The 19,863-nt window shown below is 44.8% G+C and overlaps 1 protein-coding gene across 10 annotated transcripts in view; it reads left to right on the forward strand.

The window, feature by feature from the left end:
- The window catches only part of TBC1D1 (TBC1 domain family member 1), a 204,533-nt gene that overhangs the window by 129,279 nt on the left and 55,391 nt on the right, over positions 1-19,863 (forward strand). For 8 of the 10 annotated variants that reach the window (XM_020286321.2, XM_076001163.1, XM_076001161.1 and 5 more), the window contains 3 exons: positions 834-983; positions 1,607-1,726; positions 2,751-2,890. In XM_020286321.2, the coding sequence (XP_020141910.2) occupies positions 834-983; positions 1,607-1,726; positions 2,751-2,890 (410 nt within the window). The remainder of the gene's footprint in view (positions 1-833; positions 984-1,606; positions 1,727-2,750; positions 2,891-19,863) is intronic. The other 2 variants (XM_076001162.1, XM_020286322.2) reach the window with 2 other exon arrangements.

Below are 19,863 nucleotides of genomic sequence, written 5' to 3' on the forward strand. Positions count from 1 at the left end.
ACAGGAACATCCCAGGATGATACAGTAGAGCCCCTCAGCTTTGTTTTCAATCAGCCATTGAAAACTCTTACTGGTTCTTTGGAACTCAGCTGAGTAACCAGGATCACAAGTTGCTTCAGAAGCTACCATTAGAGACAAGCATGGTCTGGCTGTAGCTGTGAGAGTTTCTTACCCTGTTAACACCCTGCCTACACACTGCTCTGTTCTGCCTTCCCACGTCTGTTTCTGGCCCTTCAGTGAAACGGGAGCATTCCCATCTAGAGGGCCCTAGTTCTCTTGCGAAGCCTGTTTCTCGCAAGCCAGAAGTGGTGGGACCTAGTACTTGCCGTTTCTCCCCTAAGAATGTAGCTCTGTGATGGATGCTGTGGGCGTCCTCAGTGAGAGGGCAGGGGAGTGTCTGTCTGTCTGTCTCTCTGGCATGGCCTGTTTGCTTTCTTCCCCTGTCGTGAACTCTTCCTGTTTATCTACAGGAAACAAGACATGGAAATTCAGGGCAGGATATTGTTCATTTTAAAGGGAAATGTATTTTTAAAACTTCAGATTTTTTTCTTTTGTTTTGTTTCGATTATTTAATTTTTTCCTGTCAGTTCCTGAAAAAGGAGTGGAGAAAAAGTATTATCAGGAGTACAGACAAGCAGGGAGCGGTGAGGAGCAGCCTTCGCGCGCTGGTTTTGCTGAGAACGCTGGCCAGGCGGTGCAGAGACAGGACAGGAGTGCGGGCCGCGCTGTCCTCTGTGCGGTCCTCCTTGCGGTCCTCCGTGCGGCCGGCGGCGCGGCCAGGCAGCCGGCTCCGTCCGCCCGCGCTGACACCGCTCTCTCTGGTTGCTGTCTAGTGTGGACGCCCCGCCCGCCGGCCAGTCTAGGGCTGGCCGGGCGCCTGCTCCTCCGCCGCGCCTTAGCCCCTCGGCCTCCTCGCCAAACTTTTTTAAGTATCTAAAACATAACTCCAGTGGAGAGCCAAGTGGGAACGCTGCGCCAAAGAGGTGAGCACACTCGCGTGGCGAGCGCAGCGCCGTCTGTGTTCCGGGGTTCACGCGGCCAGCACCTGCCGAGTGGGGTCCGCGGGGCCAGAGCCACCACTGGGATGTGTGTGTTTGTGTTTTTGTTTATATTTAGTCTTATTTTCAGCTGTCATTGGAACAAACTTGATTTTACTATTGATTAATTTTTTAAGACTTATGAAAACAGGTCTTGATGGCAAACTTCTTTATAGACTTCCACATTTCCCTACCCTGTTGTGTATATGCACACACACACACACACACACGCACACACGGTTAATATCTCTGTTTGATCATATATACTGCAATTTGTGCCATATCAGAAATTTCCTGATTGATTTAGGAAAATTATTTTTTTCCAGTTCGAAAGGAAGAGTCATTTGGAAGGGGGACTGTTTTTTTTTTAATTAATTCATTGATTTTATTTAAAATCAAATATTATTGATTGAAAATGAAAAGTAAATTTCATTTGTGAACTATTTTTAACTTCTTACATGGTTTTCTTAGCATTGAACAAAAATGTTTTTTATTTTGAAGCTTATATTTTATGCTTTGTGTGTTTGTGTTTCTTTATCCTAAACTCTTTTTTTCAACCAAACTCTCAGCATCTCCTACCGTAATGTCCTGCGGAAAAAACTTCATTCTTCTTCCTCTGTGCCAAATTTTCTAAAATTTCTGGCTCCTGTAGATGAAAATAACACCTCTGACTTTATGAACACAAAAAGGTAGGGCTTAATTTACATATATTAAGCCTGAATGTTAAAGTGTTGAATTATGATTAGATATACAAGGATTTTTTGATTATTCTTTGCCATTTTAAAAAATAATTTTAGCTAAATATATTGTATCATCTTTCTTACATGTTTTTGTTACCGAATATCATTTTTAAAACTGTGCAATCAGTCTGTTCTCCAGTTCTAACTAGGATTTATTTACTAATGTGTTATCTTCAGAAGATTAAAGAAAGTCTTAGCCAGCTCTCTAAGTGAGCACAGTGTTTCTGCGTGCGGAGCGTAGGGCTGTCCTGCTAAGTCAGGATGTCTGTCTGCTCCGCGCGTCGAGGGGATAGCTTAGTTGTGGGTATGTATTCGGTGTGAGTTACAAGGGCCTCTTCAAGTTGTCCTGTCAATAGGAAAAAAATTAGCGATTAAATTGTATTCATATATATATGTGTGTGTGTGTATATATATATATATATATATATATATATATAACCTTTGTTTTATAGTTTTTAAAATACAAGATATTCCACAGTTATCATCAAGTAACTACACAATTTTTGCCTTGACGGTTCTGTGTAATTAAGCTGCATCTTTTTTCCTTTTTTGTGGCAACCCATGGAGACATAAGCCTCTGCTGAGAAGATAGTCTCACATGCAGATTAGGGCAGATTGGGCCCCTGATGACAGCAGTTCTCCCGGTAGGCAGTTTCTCTTTCCCGAAGTGGCACCAAGAGAGGCCCAGTTGGAAGCAATGTGTGGAGCATACTTCTTAATGTCTGTTACGACAGATCATTTAAGGGCGTATAATCTTGCTCTTTTCATGAGAAGCCTCCGTAAGAAAGCAGTCCTTTAGGAATGATGACTTACTGTGAGCTTGATTTAACTTCTGCGATTATCTAATTGTGTTTGTTTATACAAAGATAGCTTGTATTATAATTTAGTGCTTTGTTTAAAAAAAAATGCCAAGCTAAACATATCCCATTAATATCTCCCCACCAGTCCTAAATCAATCATCTTATAATTTTAGGGACTTTGAATCCGAAGCACACCATCTTGGTGACTGTGGCGGGACCCCAGTGAAGGCCCGGAGGCACTCCTGGAGGCAGCAGATATTCCTCCGAGTGGCCACCCCGCAGAAAGCGTGCGACTCTCCCAGCAGATACGAAGGTAAGACCCACCCCTGAAATGGCACTGTGAGAAGAGTGCCCAAACAGAGGCCCCTAGCATCCCTCTCATGTTGGCAGGGAAGCAGAGAGCTGACCTCTTCAGTGTTGGGCGTCTGAGGTGGGGACAGAGGTGAACTTGGGGAAGGAATCCAGAGCTCACGTACGGCAGCTCTCTGGAAACAGGAGTGGAGCAGTCTGGTGTTCCCGGTGGCCAAAGAGTGTAGTCTGCATTCAAATCCCAGCTTTTCCTTAGGAGCTATGAACAATAGTAAGCTGTCTAAATTTTTCACCCGTAATCTAGGATTTATATGCCTATTGCCACACCAGTCAAGATAAGGGAGCATGATGTCATTACTGACATATTTTTTTAAAGTGTTCAAAATTCGTAATATTGGAAAACAGTGGTGCCGTAGATGTTTCCAGTATAAACTGCATGCTGTGGAGGTGCCAGCCTGGTGTTCCTGGCCCGCTTCGTCTTGCCTCGCCCCTGCACAGGCGCCAGGGCTCGCGCTGCTTCTCGCGTGGGCAGCGCCTCCGCGGAGCAGTGAGCTGAGTGGCCAGGGCCAGATTCTCGTTGCCCGCGTGAGCTGGGCGGCCGAGCTGTGCCTTACTCTTCCCTCCCCAGCGGAGAGGCCTGCCTGCTGCCAAGGGAGGGCTGTAACCCCAGGTCCCGCAGCACCCTTAGGGGCTGGGGAGGGTTGGGAAAGGGGCAGGGACGGGAGGGAAGCCCCGGAGGAGGAACCAAGCTATGATGCGTGTCAGCAGCAACAACGGCAAGCGCACTGAAACCAGAGCTTCGGTGTTTGAAACAGTGCCCCAGTGTTGCGGAATGGTGTCCCTTCCAGGGAATGGCTGTGGCGATTGAAAGGTGATAATGTCTGCTTTAAAATGCTTAGTGCAGGGGCCAGGGTGTGTTAGGGCCTTTGGATAACTGTGTAAACCTACCTGCTCCATTTTAGAACTGTTCTGAGTTTCCAAATGAGCTTTCTTAGACTGGACCAAATCCTGGCTCCCTGTCTTTTCATCCCTCGGTTCTGTTCTGGTCTCTGAAGCCACACGGAATAAATTTGCTTTTATTTCCTGCTCTTTAGTTGATGGAGAAACTGCCGCCTCCTTTCACGCCTTTCTGCAGGTGAACTGCCCTTGTTACTGTCGGGGACATCTCTAGTCCACGTCCCCAGCTGAACTGGGTGCTCCCTTGGCCTCTGGCCCAGGCAGCGCCTCTCCTTCCATCGTGCCGATTGACTTGCCTCTGCTTTTGCTTTAAGCATTGGCGCTACGGTATCTTCTCCTTTTGGACATGAACTGTTATTTAAAAAGTGGACTGATTCCTGTCGATTCTTGAGAAGCTTTTTAAAAGCTTTTTTTCTCAAGCCATCTGTACCTAGGAAGTGTTGGTCAGTTTTGGCCAGACCTTTTGGGGTTGTTTTGAGTCCGGATTCTGGTGACCAGTAGGGTGTGTGTAGCTGTGTGTCGAGTGGGCGAGTGTGGCCTTGGTGTCCGTAGACCAGGGCTGGCCTAGATGCTGCTCCTCCCGTTCCTGGCCAGCGCCGTGACGGTTGGTCAGACCCCAGACAGTTCTTCTCCTGTTGGTGCGCCCTCCCCGCCGGCCCGCCTCCTGCGCGGGCGTGCTGGAGACCCCCTGTGGTGGGCGCCTGCCTGTCCTCCGACCGAGGCCGCTCTCGCTTGCGCCACGCAGCCTTGCACTTGCCCTCCTGCCACCCCGCGGCACGCATGGCTGTCGCTTTGCCTGGCCCGGCACGCCCTGCCTCGTGTGCCCACAGCTCCTCCATTCCCCAGGCTGCCCCTGGTGCTCCTCTTCCTTTATCCTGACTTTCCCATCTTACTCTCTCCCGTCACGCGCTCACGCCCGCTTCTTAGTCATCTTCTTTATCGTCTGTCCCCCTGGTTCCCACAGGCTCTGCGGCTGCTAAAGGCAGGCAAGGCAGTGGCTCAGGTCCTCACAAACCTGTGTGTGCTCGTCAGTGACTTCGTAGCCCCCTCCTTGTGCCACCTCTTTCTCTAGAGAGGTGTTCTCCTCCTTTGTGTTCTCTCTTCACAATTAAGAAATGCCATTTGAATTTCCGAATTATATTGTAGGTATTCTGTATGGGAAACAAAAGGAGAATAAAAGGATTTGGGACTGAATTGGTATAATAGTAATAACCACATATTATGCCTTTTTTATACTCTGCTAACTGCTTTACATGAATTATTTCCTTTATTTTATCCAGCCTTTTCTACAGAGGGCGGGTGGAGGCTTGGAGTAGCCTAGATCACTTTCCCCAAACCTCAGTTGCTAGTGGGAGCCAGAGGCAGGACCTGAGCTTGTAGGCCTGAGCCCCAGACCCCTCACTTTGAGCCCCACACAGTGCTGGGTGCAGCCAGAGATGCTCAGGGAGACCCGCTGCATGTGGTCTGTCTGTACCTCCTGTTACAGGGCTTTTTCCCACAGGAGGTTTCTGTAGTCACCTGTGTGGGCCAGGTATTCTCAGTGTATCCACACGTCTCCCTGTTGGCCAGGAACCAACAATAAATGCAAAACATATTTCTTGAGCATTTCAATCTATGCACTTGCCTTCAGCCAACCAACCATCTCCCCTCTCCCTCCCTGCCCCATCCCTGTTAGTTAGCTTTGGGACTGGAGTGGGGAAGGCAGAGAGATTGAGGACAAGTCACGCATCTTTGTCCCCCGCCACTGTTTACTCCCATCCAGCAAGGTGCTGGAGCCTTCCACTGTGGTGTTTGACCACATGGATCTGTGCTGGCAGCTCTCCTTATGTTCCTTTCCGTGAGAGACCTCCACACCTCCTGACAGGTTAGGGCCCTGATGCTTCTTTCCAGAGGTCTCTGCCTTCTCCACACTGTCCCCAGCAGAGCCTGTGCTGCCAAAGGCAGTACAAAGTCTCTGTGCTTGCTCTGCCTGGTGGTTAGACCCACGGGCAGCTGCGTGTCTGCAGCCAGTGGGCTCAGTGAGCTCCCACCCTGACTTCAGCATACAAGTGTGCTTGGAAGAAGCAGTTCTTAACAGCGCCTTTTAAAATCTGTTTTAGATACTCAAAATGACTATTTTGCATTTATATTCTGGCAGTGCAAACTTTAAGTAAACAGATAGGAAATCATATTTCTTCAAGGTGAAAAAATGAGGTAGGGATATTTGTATTGTTCCATCTATTTTATCCTACTTGGAAAATACTACTAAACAAACTACCAGTAACTTGTTAATAAAAACTGCAGCGTTTGCATAGCAATATGGTACTAGTGAAGGAGAAATAGAATTTTCTATAATTTGGGGATTCTGATTTTTATAGATGGGCCAAAACCTGGAGAGAAGGGTGTTACTGAGTAAGGAGTGTGGCTCCAACTAAATATAGTGTAAAAAGAGGGCAGATTACAGAGTCAGGTAGAATGGGTAGAGGTGGAGAGATTAGACTGCACAAATATTGTCACAAGCAAAACTCGTCTCCCTCTTGATTACTCAGGGACATGTGACTCTTTCTTCCATATACAGAACCCCTGTGAAATAATTAAGTTGTAAGTATCTGAATTTTATGTTTTAGAAACCTGTCTGAAATAGGTAAGAAGTTAATTTATACTTAGAAATTTACTTATGTATGTCTAGTAACACCAGGGCAATCATTCCCAATTTTTAAAAAAATCGTCAGTGACCAATTGGTCTGTTGTAAGAATTCTGGCTTTAAGTTAGCAAAGTCTGAGCGGACTGGTTTTACTTCTAAACCTCAGAGGAGTAGGTCTCAGCTTCTCAGATGGAAAGTCAGGTGTGTAGTAAGCACTATATTGAAAGGAAACTATATGATAAATAGGAAATCACCAATTTTTACTTGAAGGCTCGGCATGGCAAACGTTTTTGTAATAAAACAGATACCCTCGCGGCTGCCCAGAGAGACAGTACAGCCACCAGCCAGAGGCACCTCCAGGGAACGGGACCTTCCCCTTGGGGCCCTGCAGCTGACTCAGGGGAACTCAGACTGTGAGCTCCCTACCCGCCAGCCCTCCCAGGTGCTGCTGGCACGGCGTTCTCAGGAGAACGGTGGCGACTCAGAGGCTGAGAGACACAGACACAGCTTGGGCTCCCTGTGGGTGAATTGGGGCCGGAACTCCTCTCCCTGGTGGGGATACAGTTTGAACTCTGGGACCCAGAGGTCAGACCTGCAGACCAGATCCCGTGCACCCAGGTCTAGCTTTCCCCGGGGCACAGAAGGGATATTTGTGAACAGCCTGCTGAGGTGTGTGTGCTTCCAGGGGCAGATTAGCGTCCTAGAGGGCAACCCTCCCCCCAAAGGGAGGCCCTGTGCCCAGCCCAGGTGGCGTTTCTGCGCAGGGAACCTCCCCGCCGGCATCACAGTCCGGGGAGGCCTGGTGGCGTGTGGTCTGGCCTGCTGGCAGAGGCCCAGGAGTAGCTGCGGAGTTGGGGAGAGTGGAAAGAAGCGAGGCCCGCTCCAGACGGCGGGTCTCAGACAGCCCCACCCCCACACCCAGACTTTCTGGCTGAGCGGGAGGGACCATTCCAGCCCCGCCCTGACAGCTTTTCCTGGAAGCAGAGAACAGAACTTTGCCCCCTGCTAAAGGCATTGGTGGTGCCTCAGGGCAGGCTTACCCAACCCAGCTCCACACAGAACAAGAGCTGGTAACAGGACACAAAATCAACAGCATAGCCTGTTCCTCCAAGCAAGCACCACCTACTGACAGGGACGGCATCCTGCACAGCCTTTTCACGGCACCCACTGACTTATTATACAGGTAGTGGTCGAATCTCACCCACAGACACCACCTACCGGCTCAGAAACTAAACAAGGCGTGTGAATACACAAACAAAAACCTAAAGGAAAGAAACAACAACTGATCGACATGGGAAGAAATCAGTGAAGGAACTCAGGAAATACGAAGAATCAAACGGAAAACACACCCCTAAAGAGGAGCACCAGCCCCCTAGAAACGGACACCAACCAAAATCAGGCAACCAAAATGACAGAAGAGGAATTTCGTATGTGGATCATAAGAACACTCACCGACCTACAACAACAACTCAATAACCAACACAAAGAAACCGCAAAAAGCCTCCAGGATCTAGAACAAAAGTTCACTAAAGAAATAGACACAATGAAGAAAAGTTTAACCGAACTCCTGGAAATGAAGAATCAATTCAGGGAACTACAAAATACAGTGGAAAGTCTCAAGAACAGGGTAGATCAAACATAAGAAAGAATCTCAGAGATTGAAGATAACACCTTCCAACTAAATAAAACCACCACAGAGATAGAGCAGAGAAACAAGAGAAAAGAGCAAAGCCTAGAAGAGATGTGGGATTATGTGAAGAAACCTAATGTGAGGATCATAGGGTTACCAGAAGGGGAAGAGGACAACACCCAAGGGTTGGACAAGCTATTTGAAGATATAATAGAGGAAATTTCCCAGGCCTTGCTCAAAATCTCGATATACAAGTTCAAGAAGCTCAGAGGACCCCTGGGAGATTCAATGCAAACAAGAAGACGTCACGACATGCAGTCATCAGACTGACCAAAATATCAACTAAAGAGGCCCTTCTAAGAGCTGTAAGAAGAAAGAAACAAGTAACTTACAAGGGAAAGCCAATTCGAATAACACCAGACTTCTCTAATGAGACTTTACAAGCAAGGAGAGACTAGGGCCCCATTCTCACTCTTCTGAAACAAAACAATGCCCAGCCTAGAATCTTATTCCCTGCAAAACTAAGCTTCATATATGAAGGAGAAATAAAGACATTCTCAGACAAGCAAAGTCTCAGAGACTTCACCAAGACAAGACCAGCCCTACAAGAAGTACTCAAAACAGTGTTACGCACAGAACACCATAATAAAAACTTACGAATATAAAAACAACCAAAACCCAAAGATTAAAGGCCACATAATACAATGGCTCAAGAGAGAAATCAAAGCAACAACATCCAACCCAACAGAATGAACAGTAATCTACCTTACCTATCAGTTCTCTCAATAAATGTGAATGGCTTAAACTCTCCACTCAAGAGACATAGGCTGGCTGAATGGATAAGAAAATACAGGCCAAGTATATGCTGTCTTTAGGAAACACATCTAACCTGCAAGGATGCATATAGACTAAAAGTAAAAGGGTGGAGATCAGTATTCCAGGCAAGTGGAAGCCAAAAGAAGGCTGGCGTGGCAGTTCTAATTTCAGACGATTTAGTTTTTAAACCAACAAAAGTAGTGAAAGACAAAGAGGGTCATTATATAATGGTGAAGGGCACACTTCAACAAGAAGAGTTAACAATTTTAAATATATATGCACCCAACTTAGGTGCACGCAGTCTCATAAAGCAAACCTTACTGGATCTAACCAAATGGATTAATAGCAACTCCATAATCACTGGAGATTTCAACACTCCACTGACGGCACAAGACAGATCCTCCAAACAGAAAATTAATAAAGAAATAATGGACTTAAACAAAACCTTGGAACAACTGGCTCTGACTGACATCTACAGGACATTCTACCCAAAATCCACTGAATATACGTTCTTCTCATCAGCTCACGGGACATTCTCTAAGATTGACCATATCCTAGGACACAAAGTAAATCTCAAGAAATTTAAAAAATTTTAAATCAAATTTTAAATTAGAAATCATACCATGTACCTTCTCAGATCACAGTGGAATAAAAGTAGAAATCAACCCTAACAGAAACTCACATTTCTACACAAAAACGTGGAAATTAAACAACCTCCTACTAAATGATTACTTCATAAATGAAGAAATCAAGATGGAAATAAAAAAATTCTATACTCCTACACTGCTGGTGGGACTGCAAATTAGTTCAACCTTGTGGAAAGCAATATGGAGATACCTTAAAGCGATACAAGTGAATCTACCATTGGATCCAGCAATCCCATTGCTGGGCATCTACCCAAAAGATCCAGTGACACTCTACAAAAAAGACACCTGCACTTGAATGTTTATAGCAGCACAATTCATAATTGCAAGGCTGTGGAAACAGCCCAAGTGCCCATCAATCCAAGAATGGATTAATAAAATGTGGTATATGTATACCATGGAGTACTATTCAGCTCTAAGAAACAATGGTGATACAGCATGTCTTATATTTTCCTGGTTAAAGCTGGAACCCATACTATTAAGCGAAGTATCCCAAGAATGGAAAAACAAGCACCACATATACTCACCAGCAAATTGGTATTAACTGAACAGCACCTAAGTGGTCACATAGGTACTGCAGTAATAGGGTATTGGGCAGGGGGGAGGGGGGCGGGTATATACATATATAATGAGTGAGATGTGCACCATCTGGGGGATGGTCATGCTGGAGACTCAGACTTGTGGGGGGAGGGGGGAAGGGGCATTTATTGAAACCTTAAAATCTGTACCCCCGTAATATGCCGAAATAAAAAAAAATGTTAATAAAAAAAAACAGATATCCTGAAATAGAATGCTAAAAATTGCATTGTGGTTTAAATTGAAAGCAAGTGGCTTCAGTGATGCTTTAAGCCTGTGGTGGCACGTACGTCCACTCCCCAGAAACCCCAGGAAAGCGCATCTCCTCTTCCTTATGCCGTGGGTTCTTTGGCAAAAGGCTGTGTGATGCTGAGCATGTGAAAGGACCATTCTTGGTAACTGCACGCGATGGAGGGTGGGATCAGGAGAGTTCTATTACATCCTGCCAAAGCTGCTGGAGGCTCGGTGTGGTGAAGACAGCATCTGTAGGTTGTGGCCGAGACAGACATGTTTGCTCCTTTGAGTGGAGGCTAATGTTGTTTGTGTCTGTGTAGCAGCCCTCGCTCATTTCCAAGACCTTACCATTGGTCCCTGCCATGAGCCTGTACTGAAGATAAAACAGGTAGTAGAGGTACTCTGACCCCTGAGATGAAGATGTGAACACACCTGTCCATTAAGTGAGTTTAGGGTGGCATTTTACAAACTTCTATGTGCTCGAAGTCCTCTTGGAATCTTGTTCAAAAGCAGATTCTGATCAGTAGGTCTGGGTGGGTTCCAAGGTTCTTAATTTCTAACAGGCTCCCCAATATGTTGCCGGTCCACTTTGAGTGTCGAAGGCTTAGACCAGGCGTCCTCAAACCACGGCCCGCGGGCTGCATGCGGGCCACCTAGCACATTTATCCGCCCCTTCAGGTGTTTTTGCCGCCGCTGCCTGTCCTGCTTAGCAGCCGACTCGTCCCGGGCCCACAGTGTGCACTCCCCAACGGTCTGAGGGACAGTGAACTGGTCCCTGTTTAAAAGTTTGAGGACCCCTGGCTTAGACTAAGCAACCACACCAAACCTCATCCACATCTTTGAGTCCTAGCACAGGCCTCTTTCTGTGAGCCTGCTCTGGGTCTCGACAAATGGACTCGAGGCATGTCCCAAGTCCCTCAAGCCTCAAATAAATCTGGGTCATCACTGACAGATTTTGAGAAGAATTGTGCCACCAGAAGCAAAGAGTTAGGTTGGTGGGGAAAACACACTGATAAAACATGGTCGTGGGTATAAAGAAAACTCTGCTGCTGTCCAATGAATCCAAATGTATGGCGCTTTCCTATTTCCTGCCATTTATTTTTCTGGGTAGCCTTGTGTCTTGTGTGGTACCGACTGCACGGAAACTATGCACGTGTTTGTTTCCTCACCTGTGGGCTCTAACCTAATTGTCAGGTCTGCAAACAATGCTAAAAGTCAACTTCTGACTAGATATTTGGTAGTATAATAAGCCCCATAATTTTTTGTCCTGATGTATTATGTGAAAGATAATTTTTTGTTATTAAGAAATAATTTTTTAGGCAGCTCCCAACTTTAGAATGGGGAAAAATCCTTTTATTTAGCTCTGTGTGCCAGAGAACAATTTTAAACTTAGGTATTACACTTTTCATTTAAGCATTTCAGATTACATTGTTCATTTCACCAACAATAAAAACTTTCAAACTTTACATGTCTTGTAAAAATAAAAAGAAAAAAAGGAAACCTAATATAGATAAGAATGATTTGTTGATTTGAAACCCATTGTATAAGCAAATAGTCCAGTGAAATTAAAGCTCAAAGGTTTTTTGTGTTGTAGGTATAGCTGTGTCAATATGCCTAATTTATAGTAACATTAGTTAAGTGAATTAGATATCAGATATATATTTATATATAAACAGTAATGGCACAACCAAAGTATGTAATCTGAATCTTTAGGATGAATATATTATTGTGCAAAATGTAGAAACCATTTTATGACTATGATCTATTTGTGGTATATATAACCAAGTTTTTAATAATTTATATACAATTAGGAAATTTTAATGGTTGATGTAAGTGGAATAACTACAAGTGACACTGCTGGGAAATGTAGGCAGTGACATCTGTATCTGAATCTTTGGTTTTGATCAGTGGTTCTCAACTTTGTTCACCAAAACACCTGGGGAAATTTTTAAAGATACAGGCTGGACTTGCCCTGCTGGCACTCTGTCTCACTGAATCAGCTGGTGGGGATGGGCCTGGGTGTGAATGCTTTTTTTCTTTTTAAACTCCTCTTAAGCTCAAGACTCTCATTGCTGCTGTATTGAGACTGGATGACTTGAGAAACTATCAACACTTGGTGGCAGTGTCGCACCCTGTGTCTTGGTGGTTGTGGTTTCTTTCCAATCTCAGAGAGGCTTGCTTAATTTTTTTTTTACATGTTTTTGTTTTTGATCTTGTTATGATATTTATATTCCTTCTGCATTTGCAACTTATTTGAATGGAGAGCTCCTTTCTGAAATTGAGATGTTTCTCTTTTTCTACAAGGTTTTAGGGAACTGGCAAAACAAGGAAGAAAAAATTCTTCAATTGCTGGAGACACATGGCTTTTTAAGATTGTTCTTAATTTACTTTCTGTATAACTTCGCTTTTCTGTGGTGAATAAACACCAGGTTCGAGATAAAATATCACAAGCCATGAATCTGATTGTTCATGGATTTCTGTAGTTAAAGCTACTTGATTATTCCCCCCTGTATTGTGCTTTTTGGCATGTCATTTCAGGAATCAGAGAGTCCACAGCGAATGACGAGATTTTATCTTGGCTTGCTATTTTTGTGCCTGTTAACTATTGTATCTTAGAGCTGACTGAGCTTTTCCTAGTGAACCACTGGCATTTAAACAGCCAACCCTTAAACATTGTATGAGAGCTGGAGCCAAGGTTGGTGGGGTACACGATATTATCACAGCCACTGCTGCAGTGTAGGAAGACTTTAGGGGCAGTGGGCTGGGTCAGATGCCTTGGGTTTGAATCTCTACCCTCTAGTTCTGACACCAAGTGACACATGATGATGGTACAGCACCCAGCTGACAGGTGGTTCCTCCTTAGGACTCATTTGACTCCAGAGTACGTGCCTGTGCGCCTGCCTGCAGGATAAAGTCCAAAGTGGAAGATTCTGATGTTCTCCCTTTGCATTTTAATCTATACTAGAGAGCCATTGAAATTTTTAAAGCAAGGGAATGGCAAGTAGTTTGAAAATATTTTCAGGGGGACAAAATTTGTAGACCTATCTGAACATGAAGCAGCTTCAAAATAAGGGCTGGGACTATGTGAGGCCAGCCGTGTCTTGGGTGCAGAGTTTAAGGAGGCACTCACTTTCAGGGCCCTGCAGGCGCTGACCCTGTGCAAACAGTGAGCAGCTCCTTAATTTCCATGTGCTGGGTGCCCGCTAGCCTTTTTCTGTCCCTGTGGGCTGTATAGCTTATAGCCTGCAGCCTGCTTAAGTAAATGGATGGCCCTACAAAGGAGGGAGGGTTTTAGATTAGCTCTGAGGGAGGGATTCCTTGGCAGGATAGGTTTATTTTTATTTTGTTTAAAAAATAGCTTTATTGAGATATAATTTATATACTATCAAGTTTACCCATTTAAAGTATACAGTTCAATGTTTTTATTATATTTTAGTATATTCACAGGGTTTTGCAATGATCACCACAATCTAATCTTAAAACATTCTTGTCCCCTTAGAAAGAAACCTGTAGCTGTCACTTCCTAATCCACTGTTCCCCACCATCAACCCTAGACAGCCATGAATCTACTTTCTGTCTCTCTGCATTTGTCTGTTCTGGAGGTTTCATATAAATGCAGTCGTATAACATATGGACTTTGGTATCTGACTTCTTTCACTTAGCATAATGTTCTCAGAATTTGTCATGTTGTAATATGTATCATCAATTCATTCTTTTTTATGGCTGATTAAAATTACAATACAATTATAATTTATTGTAATTAAAATTACAATATCCATTGTACAGGTATATCACATTTGTTTATTCCTTTACCAGTTGATAGACATTTGGGTTGTTTCCATTTTCTGGCTGTTAAGAGTAATGTTGCTGTGAACATTGATGTGCATGTTTTTGTGTGGATAGATGTTAGCAAACGGCTTTGCGTGTGAGCTGGCATGGAACCAACCGCCTTCTCTGGGGGGCTTTTCCTGTGATTCTTACCTGCCAGGATGGTGAAGCCAGGCGTTTTCCCTCTGTCCCAGGCTGAAAGGGAGGGTGCTGGGGATCTGTGTCACCCTCTCAAGAGAGTGCATGGGAATGCGGGGGGAAGCCAGGTCTCCAGGGAGCCTCCAGGGTTTCCACAGCTCTTCCTTGCCCCAGGCAGGCAGCCGAAGGGCCACAGGTTAGTGTCATTTGCACAAAGCTACCTTTCTTTCACCTGTTCTCAAACTGTGCCCCACAATCCCCTGGAGGACTTGTAGAAACAGATTGCTGGGCCGCACCCTGAAATTTCTGATTCTGGAGATGTCTGGGCTTCTCTTGGGGGGAGCCCTCAAGCTACAGCAGCTGCACAGCAAGGGTACCTCCTACTCTGATTCCAGCTCTGGCCAAGAGTCCTGAGTGGTTGTTAGTATAACACAACAGAGTGAAAATTAGAAATGTGTTCTATCGCAGATGATGAAATAGCCAACAAATATTGTTTTCTTTGCAGTGCAACTATGCACATATTCATAATAGCCATTGTAATTATCCTTATGATGTATTAAACATTTAGTGTTGGTGTTTTTACACAGTTTACACCTGATTCATATAGGTACTACAGCCCGTCTTTTAAGACATGAGGCTGGGAAGATTGAATATCGCGCCTATGGCTGCAGCTCTTACAGCCAGGATTCACACTGGACTCTGAATCCAGGGTTTTACTTACAGTAATGAACTGTTGATGGTTTTAGGAATAAGTTATCACGAGTTTTGACTTGTTTGCTCACTTTAATTAGTGCTTGTACAATGACTGGTTGTGTTAGAGTGAAGGAACATGTCATGTTGGAAATATTCTAGAATTAGATGTTAACTTTTGCTAATAAAACACACATTCGGGGCATTATTGGTAACCCTAAGTTTTTAAAAGCAGAATTAGGATCTTGCTAGTCGAACAGTTTCTGTTACTTGTGTACATCCCAGTGAACATGCGGATGTCTCTGGAGGCAGCAAATGGGTGTGACCCGTACCCCAGCTGGCTGCTCCAGAGTCCCAGCTGTTGCCCGTCCAGGAGCTCTCGGCTTTGGGAAGCCCTGAGATAAAGCCCAGGGGTACCCTAAAGCACTTTCTAAATGGATTTTTTCCAAGTAAATTTGTTTTGTCATTTTCATATAAATGAAAATATTGGTAGCATGAGTACTAACAAAATTTTAAACATCACTTACCAATGTAGGAGCAGTGTAATTATGGCCTTTCATAGTTCTGAAAATGATTTATAGTACCAAACTATGCATTTTATATTTGAAAGAATAATAGGTTTTCCACAGAAAGTGGAAGAATTGTGGTTCATTTCCCATTCAGATGCTTTAGTTTGAGAACTTTTGATGAAGGACAGTTCTGGTGGTGAGAATTTCCCTCAGCTGGTCTTGGTTTTGGGGGTTTCATTTTGCAGCAGCATTTTCGCCAGGTAGTTACTTAGGAAAGGTTTTTCTTTTTCTTACTGGCACCAGCCTTTTGTCATACCACGGTTGTGTTGGGGGTGAGGGGCATGATCCGAGCAGTTTGTTTCTTCAGCCCTGCAAAGATGCAAATTGCTGAATGAAGGGCGGAGGTCTTAGGCAGGGTTACCTTTCTTAACAAAGTGGTACTTTTTCCTGTCACTGCTTACAGATAGAAGTTTGAGTTCTATTCTCCCTTGGAGAGACCAGTATGTACCATGTTCTGAAAGTTTTCTTCTGTTATCGCTAATGCTACAGCCTCAGTCACCCATGGTGTGTGTCCCAGTGTACAGCAGGCTACATGCAGTTAGACCAGATGTTTGGCAGCACACGACAAAGTCACTGGTTTTCACTCACTCCTGGGGGCATTCCTCCCCACTTTCCATTGCCCAATTTTCTGTCTGGCAGTTTTCACATTTTTTAGCACCTTACTTCTTGGTACCAAGGTAGACATCATTTAGAGATTGTGTCTGGTTGACTGTACATTGCTGTAACCAATGAGGGGTTACTCTTTCCTACCTAACAGGGGTCTGGGTGATGGGAGAGCAGAGCTGGCTCAGTGGCTCTATGACATTACCAGTAAGTGAAAAGCCTTCTGTTTTTCTGTCCCACCGTCATGGATGCCTCCACCTCTGGCTTCCCTCCAGTTCCAAGCAGAACAAAGAACACAGCATCGAGGAGGAAAGGGTGAACTTTCTATGTCCAGAGAGCAAACCTGTTCCAGAAATCCCTAGTGATTTGTTACCTGAGACCCACTCACCTGGCTGCCCATAGCCACAGGAGGCTGGGAGACACGGGTTGTCAGCTGAGCTCGTTGCCACCTTTTACAGCATTCACTGGCATGGCCAGGGTGGGCACTGGAGGGCTGCAGCACTGCCCTGTGGAATGTTCTGGTGCTTCTGGGTGGCGGTATTTCTTCAGGCAGCCATGACTTTGCACAGATTATTTCCTTTGCCCAGAAAGCTGCTCCTGCTCACATTCTCCCCTCCACTCCCAGCCCACGGTGCTCTGACACCCACAGCTTTCTTTATTTTCTCAGGCCACCTGGCTGTCACCCATTCTTTTCCTTTCTTCTCAGACGTAGTCGACCTCTCCATTCTGGTGTTCCTTACGGGCTTGTGTTTGTCCCTGTTGGAGAGCTTATTACTTTGTCTTGGGGATATTTATCTCAACTTCTCTATGTGGTTCAAGGCAGTCACCACTAGCCCACATATAACTACTTAAATTTAGACATAAACTGATTTCACTTACGTGCAGTAAAATTTAGTTCTTCACATTAGTTTCATTTCAAGAGCTACACATGGCTAGTGGCTACCATATTGAGAGCACAGCTCTAGAACATTCTCTCATCCCAGAAAGTTCCTTTGGACACGCTAAACTCTTTGAGATCTCCCATCCCCGACTCAGAACCAGAAATGCGGCACCTTCAGAGTGGTGCTTGTGTTGTGTCTCCTAACCAAAGCAGCAAACTTCGGACAGAGTCAAGATTTTCCATCACCCACGCAGCTCCTAAAAATGACGTTACTAGACCTGTAAAAGGTATTGATTCCAGTATGTTCAAGGAATCCTAAAAGCAGGTGGGGACTTTGAAAAAGTTATCCATTCCAAATTCCTTGTTTTACAGATGAAGAAACTGAGGCTCTTGAGGGAAAGAAACCCACTCTGGGTCACACAGTCAGTGGTAGAATGGACTGGAATCTTTGTTGTCACATCTATTCACTTCTCTTTCCATTAAATCACATCTGATTATCACCAACCTGTTTCCCTCTCTAAGTATGTTCTCTCCTTTCCTACTTAGCCAGTTTCCCGTTCCCGGGAGGAGGCGGCTGTCTGCAGCTTCTCGGCTATCCTCAAGCGCTCACCACGTGTGGGCAGTGTGCAGGGCAGCTAGGGAAGCAGATGAGTGGGAGCCCGTGTCAGCCGATGGATGGGTTAGTTGCGGGGAAACAGAAAATGACTCAGGCTAGCTTCATCAGAAGGAGGCTTTTAAAAATCAAAAGGGTAAGGGCTGGGAACTAGGACGTTGTCAGGAGCTAAGGACATCTCTCTGGGTCTCTCTTTGGGGCCATGCAATTTTAGGGGGGCTTACTCGTCACTGCATGTGGTCGTGCTAGCCCCCAAATCTGTGTGACTGCTCAGCTCCACAGTCCTCTTGCTACTGCTGTTACCTGGACAGCTGAAGCCGCAGGTGCCTCGGACGCCACCTGCTTGCCGCAGGGAAGCAGCCCTCGTCTGTCCCAGAGCGCTGTGTTGCTTAATGCTCATTGATTCCAGATTTCTCTAGATCCAGCAGAAATAAAACTTCAGTATGTTATATTTACAGTTTCAGAGAATAGTTTGGGAATTGCTAATTTTTTAAAAAATATAAAAGCCCATCATTTTTATATCCTTTTTTCTGTATCCCAAAGCTTAAAAGACACCACATTCCATCTTCTCTGATTATTCTTCCTATACACCTAAAACCTGTTTTTTGAAATTGTGTTAGATAGTTTAGTCCAAATCAGTATGTTCTAAATGAACATAGTTTATGTTTAAACTTTGTTGTTGAAGTAATTTTAAGGTTCTTGATAATATAGTGTTTTATTGTTTCTGAAGAATAATGTCAAAACATCAGTGATGTGAAGAAAGCAAACATATTGCTGTTTACTTTTAGTGGCATAATGACTTAGGTCACTGCCTCTCGCTGCCTCTTGTGGGGGCTTTTGCCTTTTTCCTTCTCTGGTCACCCCATATTAATATAAACTGCAGTCCACTGCCACAGCTCATTTGGTTGTGATCTACTATAATCAAACATCTTATCTACTGTCGGTCAGAAATGGTTTTATTCTCATCCATTTGCTACTTTATTCTTCCTGAAATGGTACAGTTCTGTCTCTGTAGTCTTTGGCATGTATGTCTGTATTGGTTTTTTATTTATTTTAATTTTTTTTAATTTTTTTTTTTTTTTTTGAGACAGACTCTCACTTTGTTGCCCAGGCTAGAGTGAGTGCCGTGGCGTCAGCCTAGCTCACAGCAACCTCAAACTCCTGGGCTCAAGCAATCGTCCTGCTTCAGCCTCCCGAGTAGCTGGGACTACAGGCATGCGCCACCATGCCCGGCTAATTTTTTCTATATATATTAGTTGGCCAATTAATTTCTTTCTATTTATAGTAGAGACGGGGTCTCGCTCTTGCTCAGCCTGGTTTCGAACTCCTGACCTTGAGCAATCCACCCGCCTCGGCCTCCCAGAGTGCGAGGATTATAGGCGTGAGCCACCGTGCCCGGCCTGTATTGGTTTTTGTCTGAGACTGTAGACTCTTGGACAGCAGGGTGAAAAGGTTCTTTTGTTTGCTTAAGTAATTCTGTCATAATACCCTGAGTCTATGGAGCTCAATGAATTCTATTGATATTGTTGGTAGATTATTGGGAGCTTTTCATGTTGGAAAGAAAAGGGATTCTTAATCTGGTGTCTCATTTTACAGGTGAGAATACAGGCTCAAAGACCACGATACCGCAGGAGCCATCGTTTGCGTTGTGTTCAGGGATAGTGCGCAGGGTGAGCACCTGGTGTTGGCCAGCTGCAGAGCAGCCTGCTGAGGCGCCCTGGGTTTAGGGGGGTCTGGGTTGCTCCCTGCAGTTCCCACCTCTGGGACTTGGGCTGCTACCCTTTGAAAATGGGGCTTGCAGTAACTGTCTTCTTCCATCAGAGGCAGTATTGCACAATGAATGAGAACTTGGGCAAGAGTCAGGCAAAAGTGCAAGCCCTTAGGGCAGAGAGACAGGGCTTGGAAAGGTTCTGATTTCATGTTTTGAATTGACGTGACCTTTGGCAGGAGATCCTAAAATCTCTGATCTTCATTTAAATCAAGACTCTTTCCTTGCACCACATCCACATTTTCCAAGCTGCTAAAGTTTTAAACGTGGGCCCTGTGAGCTTTTTTCCGTTGCCTCATTTTGGCTTGTGGTCCTTTGTTTTCTTGGTATGTCACAGTGTTGGCTAATAACTCCCTTTATAAGACATATTTCTGCAAATGGCTTCTGGCAGCTTGAGGGGAAAAGGG

Source organism: Microcebus murinus, chromosome 3 (genome assembly GCF_040939455.1).
Source record: "Microcebus murinus isolate Inina chromosome 3, M.murinus_Inina_mat1.0, whole genome shotgun sequence".
Taxonomy (NCBI): domain Eukaryota; kingdom Metazoa; phylum Chordata; class Mammalia; order Primates; family Cheirogaleidae; genus Microcebus; species Microcebus murinus.